Source organism: Oryctolagus cuniculus, chromosome 7 (genome assembly GCF_964237555.1).
Source record: "Oryctolagus cuniculus chromosome 7, mOryCun1.1, whole genome shotgun sequence".
NCBI lineage: Eukaryota > Metazoa > Chordata > Mammalia > Lagomorpha > Leporidae > Oryctolagus > Oryctolagus cuniculus.
Genome location: NC_091438.1, coordinates 145317549 through 145334943, shown reverse-complemented (window position 1 = coordinate 145334943; position 17395 = coordinate 145317549). Strand labels below are relative to the sequence as shown.

General features: G+C 43.9%; 1 protein-coding gene across 6 annotated transcripts in view; it reads left to right on the top strand.

Moving 5' to 3' along the window:
• Positions 1-532: 532 nt before the first annotated feature.
• Positions 533-17395, top strand: part of FAM110D (family with sequence similarity 110 member D) — a 41662-nt gene continuing 24799 nt past the window's right edge. For 2 of the 6 annotated variants that reach the window (XM_051856866.2, XM_070079043.1), the window contains exon 1: positions 3230-3370. Coding sequence is in view for 2 of the 6 variants with exons in the window: in XM_070079041.1 (XP_069935142.1) it covers positions 3318-3370 (53 nt within the window). In the remaining 4 variants the exon portion in view is untranslated. The other 4 variants (XM_051856863.2, XM_051856865.2, XM_070079041.1 and 1 more) reach the window with 3 other exon arrangements.

The window sequence follows — 17395 nt, the reverse complement described above, 5'->3', positions numbered from 1 at the left end:
AAAAGGTGCAGCCTCTCTCCCGGCCGGGCGGACGCCAGGCCTCCCAGCTCGGGCCGCGCCTCCTCGCGGGCTCGCCGCAGTGCTCCGCGTCCTGCAGGCATCCTGGGCCCGCGACGAAGAAGATGCTCCAGGCGTCCGTCCCCAGCGACCCCCGCACACCAGCCCGCGGCTCGGTAGGACCCGGGGCGGAGCGGGGCGGGGGCGGGGAGGCTGCGGCTCGACGCGCGCGCACCGCCGAGCCCTGGACCCGCGGCGGCAGAGCCTCCGGGGGCCGGGGGCGGTCCGCGCCCTCTGCAGCTGCCCGGCGAGCGAGCCCGGGCGTGGGTGCCCGCCGCGCGCCCGGGCCCGGCCACCCCTGCGGGGAGGGGCTCCAGTGGTGCGCTCCGCAGCGCGCGCAACTCCCGCACCCAGGACTCCGCGCAGGCTGCGGAGAGGCGCAGGGGCGCGCGCCCGGCTCGCGCTACGGAAAGCCGGAGGGGGGCGGGGCCGGCGCGGGGGGCGGGGCCGGCGCCGGGGGGTGTGTCCGCGCACCACGGGGGCGCGCGCCGCCCTCTGACTGGCGGCCGCGGCGGCGGAGGCGCGAGCTGCCCGATAATGGCGGCCTGCAGAGCCCGCGCGAGAGAGAAGCGGCGGCGGCTGCCCTGAGGTAAAGCTGGCCCTGCGGCGTGGCACAGAGGCCTTGCTGCAGCGTGCCGCCCTCCCCGGGAGGCCTGTCGCAGACCTGTCAGCGGAGCCCGCCCCGGGAAGGCCCTGCCCTCAGGCCGGCGGCCCCGGCCGCGGCCTCCTCTCTCGCCAGGGCCCCCACCCAGGCCCCAGCCGTCAGCGCTCAGCCCCGGGCAGCTGAGGCGGCGGCGGGGCTGGCCCTCGGGGTGAAGGGCCTCAGGGGGAGCCCCTCAGGCTTCCGTCCGATGGCGGCCTTGGAGGGGGAGGGCCTGATACCTGGCCAATGAGCGCGGCCTGAGGCGCCGCGTCCGGCAACACCTCTGGCCCCGGCCGGCCCTTCCCCGGCACCGGCAGGTGCATGGCCTGGCCGGCCCGCGTGCCCGCGCGGGGGTGAGCCGGGAAGCGCAGTCCTCGGGCGCTCGGGGTCGCATCCCCGTTGTGTTTGGATCCAGAGCCGCCTCCCTCCGCCTTACTCGGGCAGGTGCTCTTTCCAGGGGTCCTGTCAGCCCGAGAGGTGTGGGACCGCCTTGCGGCGGGCGGTGACTGGCAGGAAGGGGTGTCTGCTGGGGACTTGGGGCGCGGAGTCGTGGCAGAAACCGGACGCTCAGACGCCGCAGCGGGGTTTGAAAGGCAGCTGTCCAATGGAGAAGTGGGACTGCCTGCACCTCCGAACCCGCTTCCGTGACGTGACGAAGGCTAGCCCAGGCACTGAGAGCAGCAGCCCCCAGGTGCGCGGGTTCCAGGGCCTGTGTGCACAGCATGGACACTGCGCAGTCCCGCGGGACTTTTCTTGCCCATGGTGGCAACCGAAACGTGAGAATTTGTTCCTGAGTCTTGGAAATTTCTGCAGAGCGAGGAGGCACGCTTGCGCCTTCTCTGTCCAATGCGTGAGCATTCCTGTAGGGCCTCTGCTTCTGCCTTTAAATCACTTTAGTAAGTTGAATTCCGAAGAACTCCGTCAGAGGGCCCATTTGGTATGTGAGATAGTTTTGGTGGACAAAATGACCTTGCACTAGGGGCCAGCCGCGGCCTGCATGCCGGCATTCCATATCTGAGCGCCAGTTCCAGTTCCAAATACTCTGCTTACCAACCAGCTTCCTGCTAATGGACCTGGGAAGGCAGAGGGTGATGATCCAAATAATCGGGCCCCTAACACTCAACATGGGTTACCTGGATGGGGTTCCAGGCTCTTGGCCTTGACCTGGCCAGTGCAGGTATTTGGGGAGTGAACTACAGGATGGAAGATCTGGCTCTCCTTTTCTCTCTGTCATTCTGCCTTTCAAATAAATACAGTAAAAAGTCTCTTTTAAAAAAATGTAGAACTGAATATTGTTAACAAAAAGATACCTGTTTTTTAAGTAGCTTACTTTCTTTATAAAGGAATATTTTTCATTTATTTTGTGAGAAAATAACATAAGAAGAATTAAAATATGAACATATATGCTTTGGCCAAATACTTTTAAATCACAAAGACATTTAAACATTTTCCATTCTGATTGATTCACTTCAGTCCTTGAGCACAAGCCAGGTGTTTATATTTCTAACTGAGGATTTTTTGTTTTTACTGTTTTTCTGACCTTTTATATGTGAGTCAGCCTCAAGGAGCTGGGATTTTGCTTCCTTGTTTGCTTTTTCATGTTCAGTAAGAATGCTGAGTTTTTGGGATTTATTTTTAACAATGATGTTTTCAAGAAATTCACAAAAGAATTAGTGTTCAGCAGTGGTTAAAACTGTGGCTGTTGGGGCGCCAGATTCTGTCCCGGTTGCTCCTCTTCCAGTCCAGCTCTCTTCTGTGGCCCGGGAAGGCAGTGGAGGATGGCCCAAGTGCTTGGGCCTTGCACCTACATGGGAGACCAGGAGGAAGCACCTGGCTCCTGGCTTCGGATCGGCGCTGTGCACCTGCCGTAGCGGCCATTTAGGGGGTGAACCAACGGAAAGAAGACTCTCTCTCTCTCTCTCTCTCTCTCTCTCTCTCTCTCTCTCTCTCTCTCTCTCTAACTCTGCCTGTCAAAAAACAAAACAAAACAAAACTGGCTGTCTGAGCCAGCTGGCCTGGTTTCAAATCCCAACTCTGCCAGTTACTAGCTGTTTGACCTTAGGCATGTCCCTTAACCTCTCTGTGCTTTAGTTGATTCATCTCCAAAATGACCATACTAGTACCTGCTGGAATTATGAGAATTAAGGGATTTTAATATCATAAAGTGCTTGAAACAGTTCTTGATAGTGGTAAGTACTATAATTGTTAGCTTTAGTATTATTAAAATTATATTTGCCCAAGGTATATGTAAATATCATTCAGACACTGCAGACAAAGAGACAGACAACTGAATAATACATAAGAGAAAAAAATAGAAACTAGTAGATGTACCTCATTTCAAAAAATTTTATTGTTTTTTTTTTTCCAGAAACCTCGGCCTCGAAGATGGTGAGTAGCCAGCCAAAGTACGATCTAATACGGGAGGTAGGCCGAGGCAGTTACGGTGTCGTGTATGAAGCAGTCATCAGAAAGACCTCTGCTCGGGTGGCAGTGAAGAAAATTCGATGCCATGCACCTGAAAATGTTGAACTGGCTCTTCGTGAGTTCTGGGCACTAAGCAGCATCAAGAGCCAACACCCAAATGTGATTCACTTGGAGGAATGCATCCTACAGAAAGATGGGATGGTGCAGAAGATGTCCCATGGCTCTAACTCTTCCCTTTATTTACAGGTACGTGTCACTGAATGGGAAACAGACATGATCTGAGCATAACTAACATTTGTCATCAGGAAGAGGAGTGAAAGGGTCAGGTGAACATCTCCCTTTAAGTACAGGTGTTTTCTGCTTCAGAGTACTTAGGGATCTGCCAAGATCTGAGTAGATGTTTGCTTAAAACAAGGTTTTATTTAAACTTGTGATGCACAGACCTAAAAATAACACTGGCCACCTGTTGTGCCTTGGAACCTGCCAGTCTTTATAGAAATGGGGCAAGATAGGACCTAGAGAAGTGCCTGAGACTGGAGTCTAATAAGTTCACTTCTTGGAAATCCTTTGTTTTGGAACTGATGATAGAAGAAAAGGAGAAACTCCACAACCAATAGGAGCACCCATAGGTAATGAGCATCTCTTTTATAAATCAATGATTTGAACATAAGCCCTTGCTGTTTTAGAGGGCTATGTGGTTTCTTAATTAACAACTAATTCCAGTTAATTTTCTTGATACATGGATAGCACCTGGATGTTATTAATAGTGCCAGTAGCTAACATTTGGGCCTCTATTTGATTCCATACTCTGTGCTGAGTGTTTTAAAGGCAGTTTAAAACAATCGTATGAAAAAAGTACTATTATTAACTAAATGATGAATAAAGAAACTGAAGCTTAGAATAGGTAATTAATTTATCCAAAGTCATATTTGCTTCCAAGTGTCAGAACTGGGATCTGAACCAATGATATCCGACAGCTAAAGCTTTTGCTATCTTAACTCCCAAATTACTCTTTTCTGGCCATGAAGAGGAAGTGTGGAAGAAACAAATCAAAATCTCTAATGGCTCTATTTTCTCTGTATATAAAAAATACTTAAGACATAGCTGATGAGGAGTGGGCATTGTGGCGTAGTGGGTTAAGCCACTGCATGGGATGCCATACAGGAGTTCTGGTTCAAGTCTGGGAGACTCAACTTTGGATTTAGCTTCTTACTAATGCATCCTAGAAGCATCAGATGAAGGTTCAAGTGCTTGGGCCTCTGCCATCCACAAGGGAGACACATGTGGACTTCCAGGCTCCTGGCTTTGGCCTGGCACAGCCCTGGCTGTTGCAAGCATTTGGGGAATGAAACAGCAGATATAATCTCTCTCTCTCTTTGTCTCTCTCTATCCTTGCTTTTCAAGTAGGTGAAAATAACTAAATAAACATTAAAATACATATAAAAGAAAAAAACGTATCTAAAGGCCAAAGGAACAGTTGTTCTTGGAAACAACTTTTTCTTGAGTGTCTCTAAGTTCAGAATTAAATCAGACTTTACCATTTAAAAGAACAAAAGTTTCTGGACTAAGAACAACAAAGAAAAAAATGTGTTATTGGAAACTTGCAAGTTTCAGGGCCGGCGTTAAGCCACTGCCTGCAATGCCAGCATCTTGTATGGGCACGGGTTTGCGTCCTGGCTGCTCCACTTCCAATCCAGGTCCCTGCTATTGCGCCTGGGAAAGCAGCAGAAGATAGCCTGAGTACTTGGGCCCCTGCACCCACGTGTGAAACCCGGATGAAGCTCCTAGCTACTGGCTTCTGGCCTGGCACAGCCCTGGCGGTTGCAGCCACTTGGGGAGTGAACCAGCGGATGGAAGATCTCTGTCTCTCCTTCTGTCTCTGTAACTCTGCCTTTCAAATAAATAAATAAATACATCTTTTAAAAAGAGAAACTTGCAAGTTTCGTTGTATGGTGAACAAATATCAATCTTAATTCATAGCTTAGCACTGCATGCACTGACATTTTCGTTCTTAAGACAGGGAATATAAAACACATTAAGCCTTTATTCACTTTATTTAAGCACTTTATATACAAAGTGCTTATTTTGTAAGTTGCACTGATAGAAAATGTTGGAACTACTCTTAAAAATAGACTCTTATTGAGCCTTGCAGACTAAGATGCATAAACTCTTGAACCAACAAAGCAGACATTTAAACTTTATATTGATTACAGATCCAGCAACCATTTATATATATATATATATATATATATAAAAAATATACAGTAACTGGACATTAGCTGGTGTTTCAAGGTTTTAAGAAGTAACTTGACTCAGGGGTTTTTGTATCTAAAACATCTTTTTAAAAGCCTGTTAAAGCCACTTGTGAGGTGTAGGCATATTGGCACAGCTGTTAAGTCGCCTGAGTCATAACTGATGCTTCCCAGAGTATCCATTAGCAGAAGGCTGGAGCAGAGCCAGAGCTTGAACCCAGGGACTCTAACATAGGATGCAGTTGATCCAACTTCTTCTTAACCACTAGGCCAAATGTATATAAAATAAGAATAATGATTTCAACCCTCCAGGGGAGTTGTCAGACTTAAAGATGATGCAAAACTAATGCTTGACACATAAGAAGTATTCAGTAATAGATGCAGGTATTAAAATTATCTTTTCTGCAGACTTCTTTAGTTGACCAGACTTTCATGAACACATTATCAGGTGCCTTGTCTGAGTTCACATCTAGTAAAGACAACAGGTGTTTACAACTAGTAAAGACAAAGCTGTATTGTGACCAGAGTCCCTATGTGTGGTCTTCTCCATTCTCTATACAAATTTTAATTTTCTTCCATGTTTTTCCAGATATCTTTTTCTTTGTTCTCATTTGGAATCATTAAATCAGTTCCTGATACCTAAAAGCCTCACCTAAAAGAAAACAAAATAATTAGCAGATGACACAGTGTCATGCATAAAACTCAATGACCAGTATACTTGTGATAACGTGTCATGGGTGAGAAGTAGAGGATGGCATAGGAACATATAAAAAGAAACCTGACAATACTAAGTTCTTTTTATTGTCTAAGATTTATTTATTTATTTGAAAGGCAGGTGACACAGGGAGAGGGAGAGACAGATCGTCCGTCTGCTGGTATAATCCCCATATGGCCACAACAGCCAGGGCTAGGCCAGGCTGAACCCAGGATCCTAGAGCTCCATCTGGGTCTCCCACATGGGTGGCAGGGACCCAAGCACCTGGGCTATCCTGTGCTTTCTCAGGTGCACCAGCAGGGAGCTGGATCAGAAGTGGAGCAGCCGGGACTGGAACTGGTGCTCATATGGGATACTGGTGTCGCAGGCTAGGTGCCTGCTGCACCATAGTGCTGGCCCCCCTCTTTCTAATTCTCTTTCTCTGGGCATGTGTCTCACTCTTCATTTCAAATAAATGTTTTTTAAAAGAATTACCAAATTTTTAAACTAAAATTTGTGGGGTGAAGAGGCATTAGCTAGGGGCCAGTACTGTGATATAGCAGGTTAAGCTGCTGCCTGCAGCGGCAGCATCCCATATGGGCGCTGGTTCGTTTTCCAGCTGCTCTACTTCTCATCCGGCTCTCTACTAATTTGCCTGGGGAAGCAGTGGAGGATGGCCCAGATGCTTGGACCCTGCACCCACATGAGAGATCCAGAAGAAGCTACTGGTTTCAGCTTTGCTTAGTCCTGGCTGTTGCTGCCATTTGGGCAGTGAACCAGCGGATGGAAGACCTCTATGTCTCTCCCTCCCTCTCTTTCTCTGTAACTCTGCCTTTCAAATAAATAAAATCTTAAAAAAAAAAAAAAAAAAGCAGCAGCAGCATTGGCCAAATCATTGAGTAAGGAAAACTTCCTAAGCAGAAAAAACTGTACAAAGGTCTTGAAGCAAAAAAATGAAGTATTTTAAAGATTGAAAGAAAAGAAAAATAGTGTGCAGGGAGAGTTATCTATCAGAATACATGAGGCCTCCTAGCTTATGTTAAAGAGTTGGGACTGTATTTTAAGAGAACAGGGAAGCCTTTGGGAGACTTAGGCAAAAGAACCAATGGCTGACATCCTCTAGGCCACTGTATTTCCTTAGCTTCCAGTCGGAAGCCCATGGTTTGGATAGTTAAACTAGACTTTTTAAAATGGAAGAATAATATGGGACAGAGAGCTGATGTGGCTTGTCAAACCTAAAATATTTACCAATCTTTGGATGCTGGGACTCTGCAATGTCAAAGCTATTAGGAAGTTTGCTTTTGAGGGTGAAGACAAAAGAAAAGCATATTTAGTGGCAGTGTACCCTGTAAATAATTATGTGATCTGTACCTTTCTACTCTTTCATTTTTTTCTCTGTCTCACTGGAAAACACATGCAACAAGGAAAATACATCAAAATAGACTTCCACAAACCATTGTAATTCCTGCTGCCTGCTATGGGGGAGATAGACAAGGGGGTGCTCTTAGCTTCTGCCTGGCTCCCTCCCCCCACCCAGCAAAAATGGCAAGAGGAAGTACCAGTAAATTTAAATGTGAAATTATCAGTTCACTCACTCTTCAAGAACACTTCAGTTTTTTCTAGTCAATTGAAATAGAACAAATACAACAGATACTTAGAAAGTACTGTCTGCCCATATTTTGATCTTTTCATGAAGCTGTGAGCTAGGTGCATGACAGAGTTTAGCTCCGTTGACACAGATACATTCAGTTGGACACTTTTCCAAATAAAACTATTTTTAAATAAAACTTTACTTCTAGGCTTAGAGATTTGGTATATATTCATTAGGGATGAGGTAGTAGTTTGAAATTAAAATGCACATATGAAAGCACTGGCCAGATAATATATTCCTGGAGGTTCCACTTAAAACTAGAGCAGACTTAACCTTTGATCAGTTACTCTTCTTCTATAACTAAATTGGGTAACTGGTGCAGTTGATTATAATCTTTTTTTTTCCCCCTTTTGTAGCTTGTAGAGACTTCATTAAAAGGAGAGATTGCCTTTGATCCCAGAAGCGCCTATTATTTGTGGTTTGTGATGGATTTTTGTGATGGAGGAGATATGAATGAGTATCTTTTGTCCAGGAAACCCAATCGTAAAACTAACACCAGCTTCATGCTTCAGCTGAGCAGTGCCCTGGCTTTCTTGCATAAAAACCAGATCATCCACCGAGATCTTAAGCCAGATAACATCCTAATTTCTCAGAGCAGGTTGGATACGAGTGACTTGGAACCCACACTGAAAGTGGCGGATTTTGGTCTGAGTAAAGTTTGTTCAGCCTCTGGGCAAAACCCAGAAGAACCTGTCAGCGTAAACAAGTGTTTCCTTTCCACAGCATGTGGGACAGATTTCTACATGGCTCCTGAAGTATGGGAAGGACATTACACAGCGAAAGCCGACATCTTTGCCCTGGGGATTATCATCTGGGCCATGTTGGAAAGGATCACATTCATAGACACAGAGACAAAGAAGGAACTCTTGGGGAGTTATGTGAAACAAGGGACCGAGATTGTGCCTGTTGGGGAGGCACTCCTGGAAAATCCCAAAATGGAACTTCTCATTCCTGTGAAGAAAAAGTCTATGAATGGGCGAATGAAGCAACTCATTAAGGAAATGCTGGCCGCAAACCCTCAGGATCGTCCAGATGCTTTTGAACTAGAACTCAGATTAGTACAAATTGCATTTAAAGACAGCAGCTGGGAAACGTGACATATTATTTGCAAATATCTCGGATGATATGCTGCTTCTGTTTTAACAGTGATGCAACATTATGTGGCTGAAAAAGAACACAAAAAGCTGAACTCCACCTTCTAAGGGTTTAGGTTTTATTGTGAGGTGTTTTTTTTTTTTTCCTCATTTTTCTTAAATCCAAGCTGGCCATTTTATTAGTATGTTTTAAATGTGTATTACCAATGTGGGTGTAAATTTTTTTTTTAGTGATCATTGGTAGAAGTTTGGCAGGAAAATTCTCTTAAGAGCCAAGAAGAGAGTCCAGTTTCCTGGAAACATGTCTCTGAGTATTTTAGACATTCCTCGTCAGTATTAGGAATTTCCATGGAGGAAGAGGTGTGCATGCTGGTAATGCAGCCTTTGAAGCTTTGTAAAGGAAACATATATGTAGATATTTATGTATATGTGAGTATGTGAATGTGTGCATTTTGCATTCCATATGAAGAAATGCCACTTCTGTTTAAATTATTTGATGTAGGTTTGGGTTTTTTAGATTTGCTGGTGAAATCAGTGATGGAAAAATAAACCTTCCCTTACCTTCCTACCCTGTCCCCTCCCTCTAATGAAATCATGCTAAGTTTTTTTTTTTATTTTTGTAATATCATACAGCTTCATTTTGGAGGATCTAAAACTAACATTATTGACATAAAAGAAAGTAAGTGATCCAGAGATACTGAGGTGTCTGTAAGCTCTCTAGTGCCCAGTAGCTGCAGGAGTTCAGATAGTGATGCAATCCTAGGTAGCAGGTAGACGAGGACGTTGATGACTCAGTCATACCTTCTTTAGGTAACTGAGTGTTCATGCATCTAATAAAACCACTGCGTTGGGACATGTCTGCACTTGAGCATCTAAAATCTGGAACAAATCTGAACACAGGATTCTTCTGTTTCTGAAAACTTTGAACAGTAATATATATCTGAACTATAATACTTGATAAATTAAATTTTGGTTTCAAGACTATCTAATCCTCTATAAAGTTGAAGACACCAGATGAGCTCTACCCTCACATTGCCTGTCCCTTGTTAAATCACTGGAGTTCCTTTCATTCTGGCACTGATGCTATTTTTCTTTTGTCTAATTTGAGATAGTAATGGCGGTGATATGGTTGTCTTAAATGTTGACCACTGGTTTCTGGGCGAGAGGTAAAACCTCTAACATTTTGTAAATGGATAAACTATTGTAGCATCAACTATTTTTTAATGTAATGACTTGGTGTATCTATGTCAAAAACCAAACAAACCATTATTCCTCTTGAAGTCAGTTTAATTTTAACTCTGTGGTTGCCTCCTGTTTTCTTGTAATTGCAGAGAGTTAAAAATCTAAGGAAAGAATGCCTTCCTCACACAGAACATTAGCCTTTAAGGTTAAATTTAACATTGTACCTAGGTTATTCTTTATAAAGCACTAGACTCTGGTCAAAAGTCAAACAAAATAGTGTTAGAATATTGAAATTATCAATAGTTTGCATAATCACAACTTTTTTGAACTTACACAACTTCTAGAATATTTCTATCATTTTCCCCTATTTAAAATGTGTTTAGATAATAGAAGGTAAAACAAAACACTGGGGCATGTAAAATTTCTGGACTATGTGTTACTTGATCTGGAAGTTTAAAATTTAGACTGAGGGATTTTTTTGAAATAAAGCCTCCTAAAATGAAAAAAAAATCATAAATTTTAGCATCTCTTTCAAGCTATTAAATGGAAGAATGCTTTTGGAAATTAGAGGTGGCAATACACTGGAACTTCATGGTAATTGGCTCTCAGGATCACAAAATTGACTTAACACAGAGAAACTCAAGGAGATTGAGGTACTGAAAGTAAGAAAACCATCAGTAACGTGGCACTCAGTAGAGTCATAGTTGGTGTTGCCAGGGCCCCTTTTGTCCCTCAGATATCTGTGTTCTTAGAACAATGGTTTCCTCAGTACATAGTTTTAAGTCTTCTTTCCTTTAAAATTGTTAATAATTATCTTTTATTTTAAAAGATTTTGCCTATGAAATGGAATTCTTTCATTGGGGGTAAGAGTATAAGGTGATCAGGAAGTTTCTTCTGGAATTTTCTCAGATCCTTATATTCTAAAGTAGCCTAGACACCAAACAAAATGATAGTAAATTATTTTTCTTCTTTTTTCAGAGGTATTTATTAAGTACCTAATGTGTGCTCAGCACTAATGGTTAGTTGATAAAACAATAATTAAAAAGTAGCATTTAGCCACAGGCATTTTCCAACCAAGAGTAAAAAATAGAAGATGATTATCAATAGTTGGGAATTCCTGGGTATTCGCTAGAGGAAAAATGAAAGTAAGAATTTGTTCACGGTGCCTTGCCCATAATAGGTACTCAATAAACAATTATTCCTCATAGAGTCTCTTGCCATGGTTTATGGTATTTTATGAAATTTGTCTTAATTGAAAAAAAAGACCAAATATTTCAAATAGCTTATAGGCAGCTGTGGCCAGTTGAAATATGGGGTTGTACAGTTAGTTCCTAGAATGTTATTTTGCACTAGTCGTCACTTAGAAAGATGGGGTTCCTGTAGATTTTTGGTGCTAAGGGATGCTTTGTCATTATGATGAAGTGTTACGTGTCAGATAAATAGCACACAGAATAGTTCTTTCTGCTGGTCTGTTTTTTTTTTGTTATTATTGTTGTTGTTTTTAATTGTAAAATGTTATCAATCAAACTATTGTAGCAGCTACAAAATAATTCACCAGCATGACAAAATGGTCAAAAAATAAGTCATCAGCACTTCAGAAATGAAAGCAACTTTTGAAATTTTCTTTTAAAATTGTCAAATATATTTTATGAAGAATTTATAAAGGGGGAAATGATTGTAATTTATTGTTCATGACAGTTTTTTTTTTTTTTAATAAAGTGAGTTTCAACAAAAAGAACCCTGAAAATTCTATATTGCTGCTTTGGTGGCTCTGTGAGTAGTCCTGTAGTACTTTATTTCATGAGAATAAAATAGAGGGTCTAAAATTTGAAACAAGGTATTTTTTACATTTACCTACTAAATGATACTTTACGAAAATAGAAGCTGTTGCTGAGAAAAAGATGTTTGAGTTATAGAAGTTCAGCATTTCAAGTTCCTTAGGACTTTAATGTGCCCTACCTTGGTGTTTGCTTTGTGTACTAGAACTTGAATTGCCTGAGGTGATTTGATCTCAGTTATCAGCTGAATATACATCACAGGCTCAGCATGATGCTATTAACTGTACTAAGAAGAGGATGTTGTTTTTCAATCTATAATGTGAGACCATAGTTTTGTTTTTCCTACCAAAAAAGTCAGATGACTGACTTTTGCCTTTTTTTTAAGATTTATTTTTCTGAAGGTCAGAATTAGAGAGAGAGGAGAGACAGGGAAAGATCTTCCATTCACTAGTTCACTCCCCAAATGGCCGAAACAGCCAGAGCTGGGCCAGTGTGAAGCCAGGAGCTTCTTCCAGGTCTCCCATGTCGGTGCAGGGGCCCAAGGACTTGGGGCATCTTCCAGTGCTTTCCCAGGTGTATTAGTAGGGAGCTGGATGAGAAGCAGAGCAGACTGGACTTGAACCAGTGCCCATATGGAATGCTGGCACTACAGACATTGTCTTAACTTGCTGTGCCACAGTGCCAGCCCCTCCTTTTCTTTTTCTGGGTACTCAGTGGCCCAGTGCAATAGCAGAGGGGTACATAGAAGACAGGAACACTAACTGTGTGATCTCGAGACAGGGAAGGAGGTATCACAAGTTGTGGCTACTTTGGTCGCGGCCACCTCCTGGTACTGCCTTTGTAAACAGGCAAATTTTGCTTTCCATTTAAGGGATTTTTGACAAATTGGCTTTTAAACTATATTTACTAGCATTTTTTAATTCTTTGAAGTTTGCAAAGCACATTCACATGTTTTTACATCTTTTCATATATCTTTTATTTATATTTTATTTAAAATAAGGTCTGATTTCTTGATGAAGAAATTTAACAGCAATAACAACCAGTTATTGTAAAGATAATGGTTTTACCATAGGACAGAGTTTTAGTGCCTAATCTCTGACTCCAGTTGGAGGTTTCCCTACCAACACAGCTTTATCTTTCTCACTGAAGTAACCCTTGGTTGTTTTGGTTTTTTTCTTTAAATTCAAATGTTGCTTTCTTGGCCAACCAATCATAGACGTCCTCCAAAGTGCAGTGTAATAACATGCAGTTGGTTTGTGGTTGGATAGTAACGCCTACCTACAGGGCACCCCGGAAGGCAAAGTGCAACTTTTAAAGGCAGTACTTTCACCTTTATAAGGAGTTTTCATTGGTTAGCAGGGAACTGGAGAAAAAAAAAAAAACAGGGCTTTTGACTTCCACTTCACTCTTTCATTTCCTGTTCAGCCTGGCATTTCAAACTTGGTGTGTTCTGAGCAGAAGTTAGGCAACTTGATATTACCAAAGGCATTGTGGTGTGGTGGGAACAGCACAGGCTTTGCTAGAACAGAGCTGATATATATATATATATATATATATATATATATATATATATATATATTTAAGATTTATTTTTATTGGAAAGAGAATAAGATCTTCCATCTGCTGGTTCACTCCCTGAATAGCAGTGACAGCCAGGCTGAAGCCAGGAGCCTGGAGCTCCATCCAGGTCTTCCATGTGGCTTGCTTGAGCCAAAGTACTTGGGCCATCTGCTGCTGCTTTCCCGAAGCACAGTAATAGGGAGCTGGACTGGAAGCAGAGAAACTGAGACTCAAACCGTGCTCTGACCTAGGATGCCAGTGTTGCAGGTGGCAGCTGATAGCTTGCTTTGCCACAATACCTAAATCAAAGCAGGCCACGCGTGCGACTTCTAGAGACTGATGTTGCTTTGCTTTTGGATCCATCTGCTGGTCAGACAGGTATGTTTACTGTGTGAAAATTCATCAAGCTGTACTTTAAATGTTCACACTTTTCTCTAGATATGTTGTACTTGAATAAAAACTTCATTTTTTAAAAAATACACATTGAGACTGGAGAGTGTTGTGGCAGCTGTTGGCAGAGGCAGAGGGGAAGGGAGCAGACTTTGAAATCAGACCCTTACCTTCCTTTTGCCAGTGGTGTGACTGTTGTATAGTTTCTCACATGTTCAAAGTGTCAGGATGCTCTGGAAGGAGCAGGTGCTCGTGGAAAGGCATGCCTGCTCAACATAGGTCATTACTTCCTACTCCCCGAGGAGGACTTGCCTGAAAATATTCTGAGTGGCCATTACTGATAATTTGGACTATAGATAGATGGCAGTCTCATTGTTTCATTATTTAACTTGACACACATTTTTACCACAATTACTAGCTAAATATATTCCATTACAGTTATATCCCACCTGTCTGCCCTGCACCCCTCCACAAGTATACTTCTTAAGTAACAATCCCCTTCGCTCAGTTTTCTTTCCCCTGTCTTGATTGATAATATGACCTATAGTAACTCAGGATGTCTGCTGCCTCTCTGATAGACTACCATGCCTCGAAACTAGGGGAGTACTAGTAAGCACCAGATACTCAAATGACACACCCGCTCCACTAGCTTCAGGGAAAAGGCAGGGAGGGTTTAGCAATGGGATTGAGAGGTGTCAGCAGAAACACAGCTGCAAGAGGAAGGGCCGAGCATAGCATCAGGTGCTAAAACTCCAGGAGCTAGAGTAGACTGTAGTGTCTCAACTCTGCTGCACTTGAGAATTCCAGCCTGGAGAGGATAAAGCTTCTGCTCTGGCTGTTACGGAGTAACAGGGCCTAGATTTCTCTTCCTGCCTTAAACAACTAGAATGCCAAACATGGGGAGAAGAGAATCCAGTGAGGTGAGCCCTGTGATCCCTCCACTTACCTCCGAGAGAATCTTCAGGCTGCTGCGGGGAGGAGGGGAGAAGCCCGGCAGTCGCCCTGAGTTGGGAAGCCACAGTTCACGAGGTGGATATCAGCGAGAGAGGAACCAGGAAAGGCAGCAGAGGCTTGCAGGAAGCTTTCTTTAAGATACCAGCTGAGTGTGATGAGTACTTGTTCGGGAGGGAACTCCCTGACCTGAAAGCAGGAAAGATCACCTGGCAGGATTAGGAAGAACAATCCTTGGAGCTCACACAGGGCTGAGAATAACTGGTACTTGCACCAGCCAGAGTGGAAAGATTTCTAATACACAGGGCACCACCAGGGTTGTCTTAGTAGCAGGGCCAAGAATGAAAGCTATTCTGAACCTGCCTAAGGTGGCTTAAAAAGAAGCCTTCAAAGGATAATTTTCTTCTAAGTAACTTAATGTGTAAGAGCAAAGCTCAATTATACTTAAAGAGATGCCAGCATTGTGGCACAGTGAGCTAAGTTGCTGCCTACAATGCCAACATCCCATATCAGAGAACATCCAGGACTCCCACGCACATGGCAGGGGCCCAAATACTTGGGCCATCCTCCACTGTTTTTCCAGGCGCATTAGCAGGGAGCTGGATCAGAAGCGAACATTGGTGGGGACAGGAGTAGAGAGGAATTCTCTGTAATTTCAATTCAATTTTGTTGTAAATCTAAAGTGCTCTAAAAACCTAAGGTTTAGGGGCTGGCACTGTAGTGTAGTGGGTTAAGTTTCTGCCTGCAGCACCAGCATCCTATATGTGCTGCTCCACTTCCGATCCAGCTCCCTTCTGATGGTCTGGGAAAGCAGTGGAAAATGGCTCTGGTGCTTGGGCCCCTACACCTGTGTGGGAGACCCAGAAGAAGCTTCTGGCTCTTGGCTTCAGATCAGCCCAGCTCCAGCCATTGCAGCCATTTGGGGAGTGAACCAGCAGATGGAAGACCTCTCTCTCTGTCTCTTCCTCTCCCTCTCTCCATCTATAACTATGCCTCTAAAGTGAATAAATAAATCTTTAAAAATAGTAATTAAAAAAATCAGGGATGCAAAGAAGCAGGAAAAAGCAGTCTATGACAGAAAGAGGAAGTTCCCAGGAATAACAGATGAATAGTTCCAGGATGTTACATAAGATGTCACAAACTCAGTTCCCAGGTGCACTCACATTTGAAGGCAGAAGAAAGCATGAGCATGGTAAGGACAGATACAGAAGACCATATGTATGAGAAGTATAATTACTGAGATGAAAAATGCACAGGTTAGGGGCTGGTGCTGTGGCGTAGGGGGTAAAGCCACTGCCACCTGCAGTGCTGGAATCCCATAAGGGCACTGGTTCAAGTCCCAGCTGCTCCACTTCTGACCCAGCTCTCTGCTGTGGCCTGGGAAAGCAGTAGAAGATGGCCCAAGTGCTTAGGCCCCTGCACCCACATGGGAGACCCGGAAGAAGCTCCTAACTCTTGGCTTCAAATCGACCCAGCTCCAGCCATTGTGGCCATCTGGGGAGTGAACCAGCAGATGGAAGACCTCTCTGTCACTCTGCCTCTGCCTCTCTGTAATTCTACCTTTCAAATAAATAAATCTTTAAAAAAAGAAAAGAAAAATGCACAGGTTAGACAATACAGAAGACAGCAACAGAAGCTATACAAGATGGAGGAAAGAGAAAAAAAGTAAAAGAAAGAAACAGTATAGGGAGCTGTGAGACAACATCAAGTGACCTGAGATAACATCAAGTGCATAACTGGAGTTTCAGAAGGAGATGAGCGAGGTGGAGATAGACAAAATATACCATCATAAATCCAAAAAGTTCAACTCCCCCAAATTTTAGAATTACACCAATTAATTATGTAAAATAGCAAAGAAAAAAGTTAATGTTTATTTTCATCTATTTCAAAGGCAGAAAGAGATCAATCTTCTATCCAGTGGTTCTCCCCAAATGCCCACAACAGCTAGGGCTAGGCCAGGCTGAAACCAGGTGCCAGGAACTCCATGTAGGTCTCCCATATACGTGGCAGGGATCAAAGCACTTGAACCCTTATCCACTGTCTCCCAGGATGCATTAGTAGGAAACAGAGTAGTCAGGACTCAAACCAGCACTCCCTGGGGCCGGCGCTGTGGCGCAGTGGGTTAATGCCCTGGCCTGAAGCACCAGCATCCCATATGGGTGCCAGTTTGAGACATGGCTGCTCCACTTCGGATCCAGCTCTGCTGTGGCCTGGGAAAGCAATAGAAGATGGCCCAAGTCCTTGGGCCGCTGCATCTGCGTGGGAGACCCGGAGGAAGCTCCTGGCTTCAGATCAGCGCAGCTCCGGCGGCTGCAGCCAATTGGGGAGTGAACCATCGGATGGAAGAGCTCTCTCTCTCTCTCTCTCTCTCTCTCTCTCTCTCTCTCTCTCTTTCCTCTCCTCTCTCTGTAACTTTTTCAAGTAAATGAATGAATCTTTAAAAACACACACACACACACACACACACACAACCATATGAGATGCAGGTGTCCCAAGCAGTGGCTTAAGAAAAATCTTGGAGACAGCCAGGAAGAAAGGCACCAGGCATACCAAGGAACAAAGATTTTATTTTTTTAAAGATGTATTTATTTGTTTGAAAGGCAGAGATAGAAGGGAAGAGAGACTCTTCCATCTACTGGTTCACTCCTCAAATGGCCACAACAGCCAGACCTGGGCCAATCCAAAGCCAGAAGCCAGGAGCTTCTTCCAGATCTCCCAC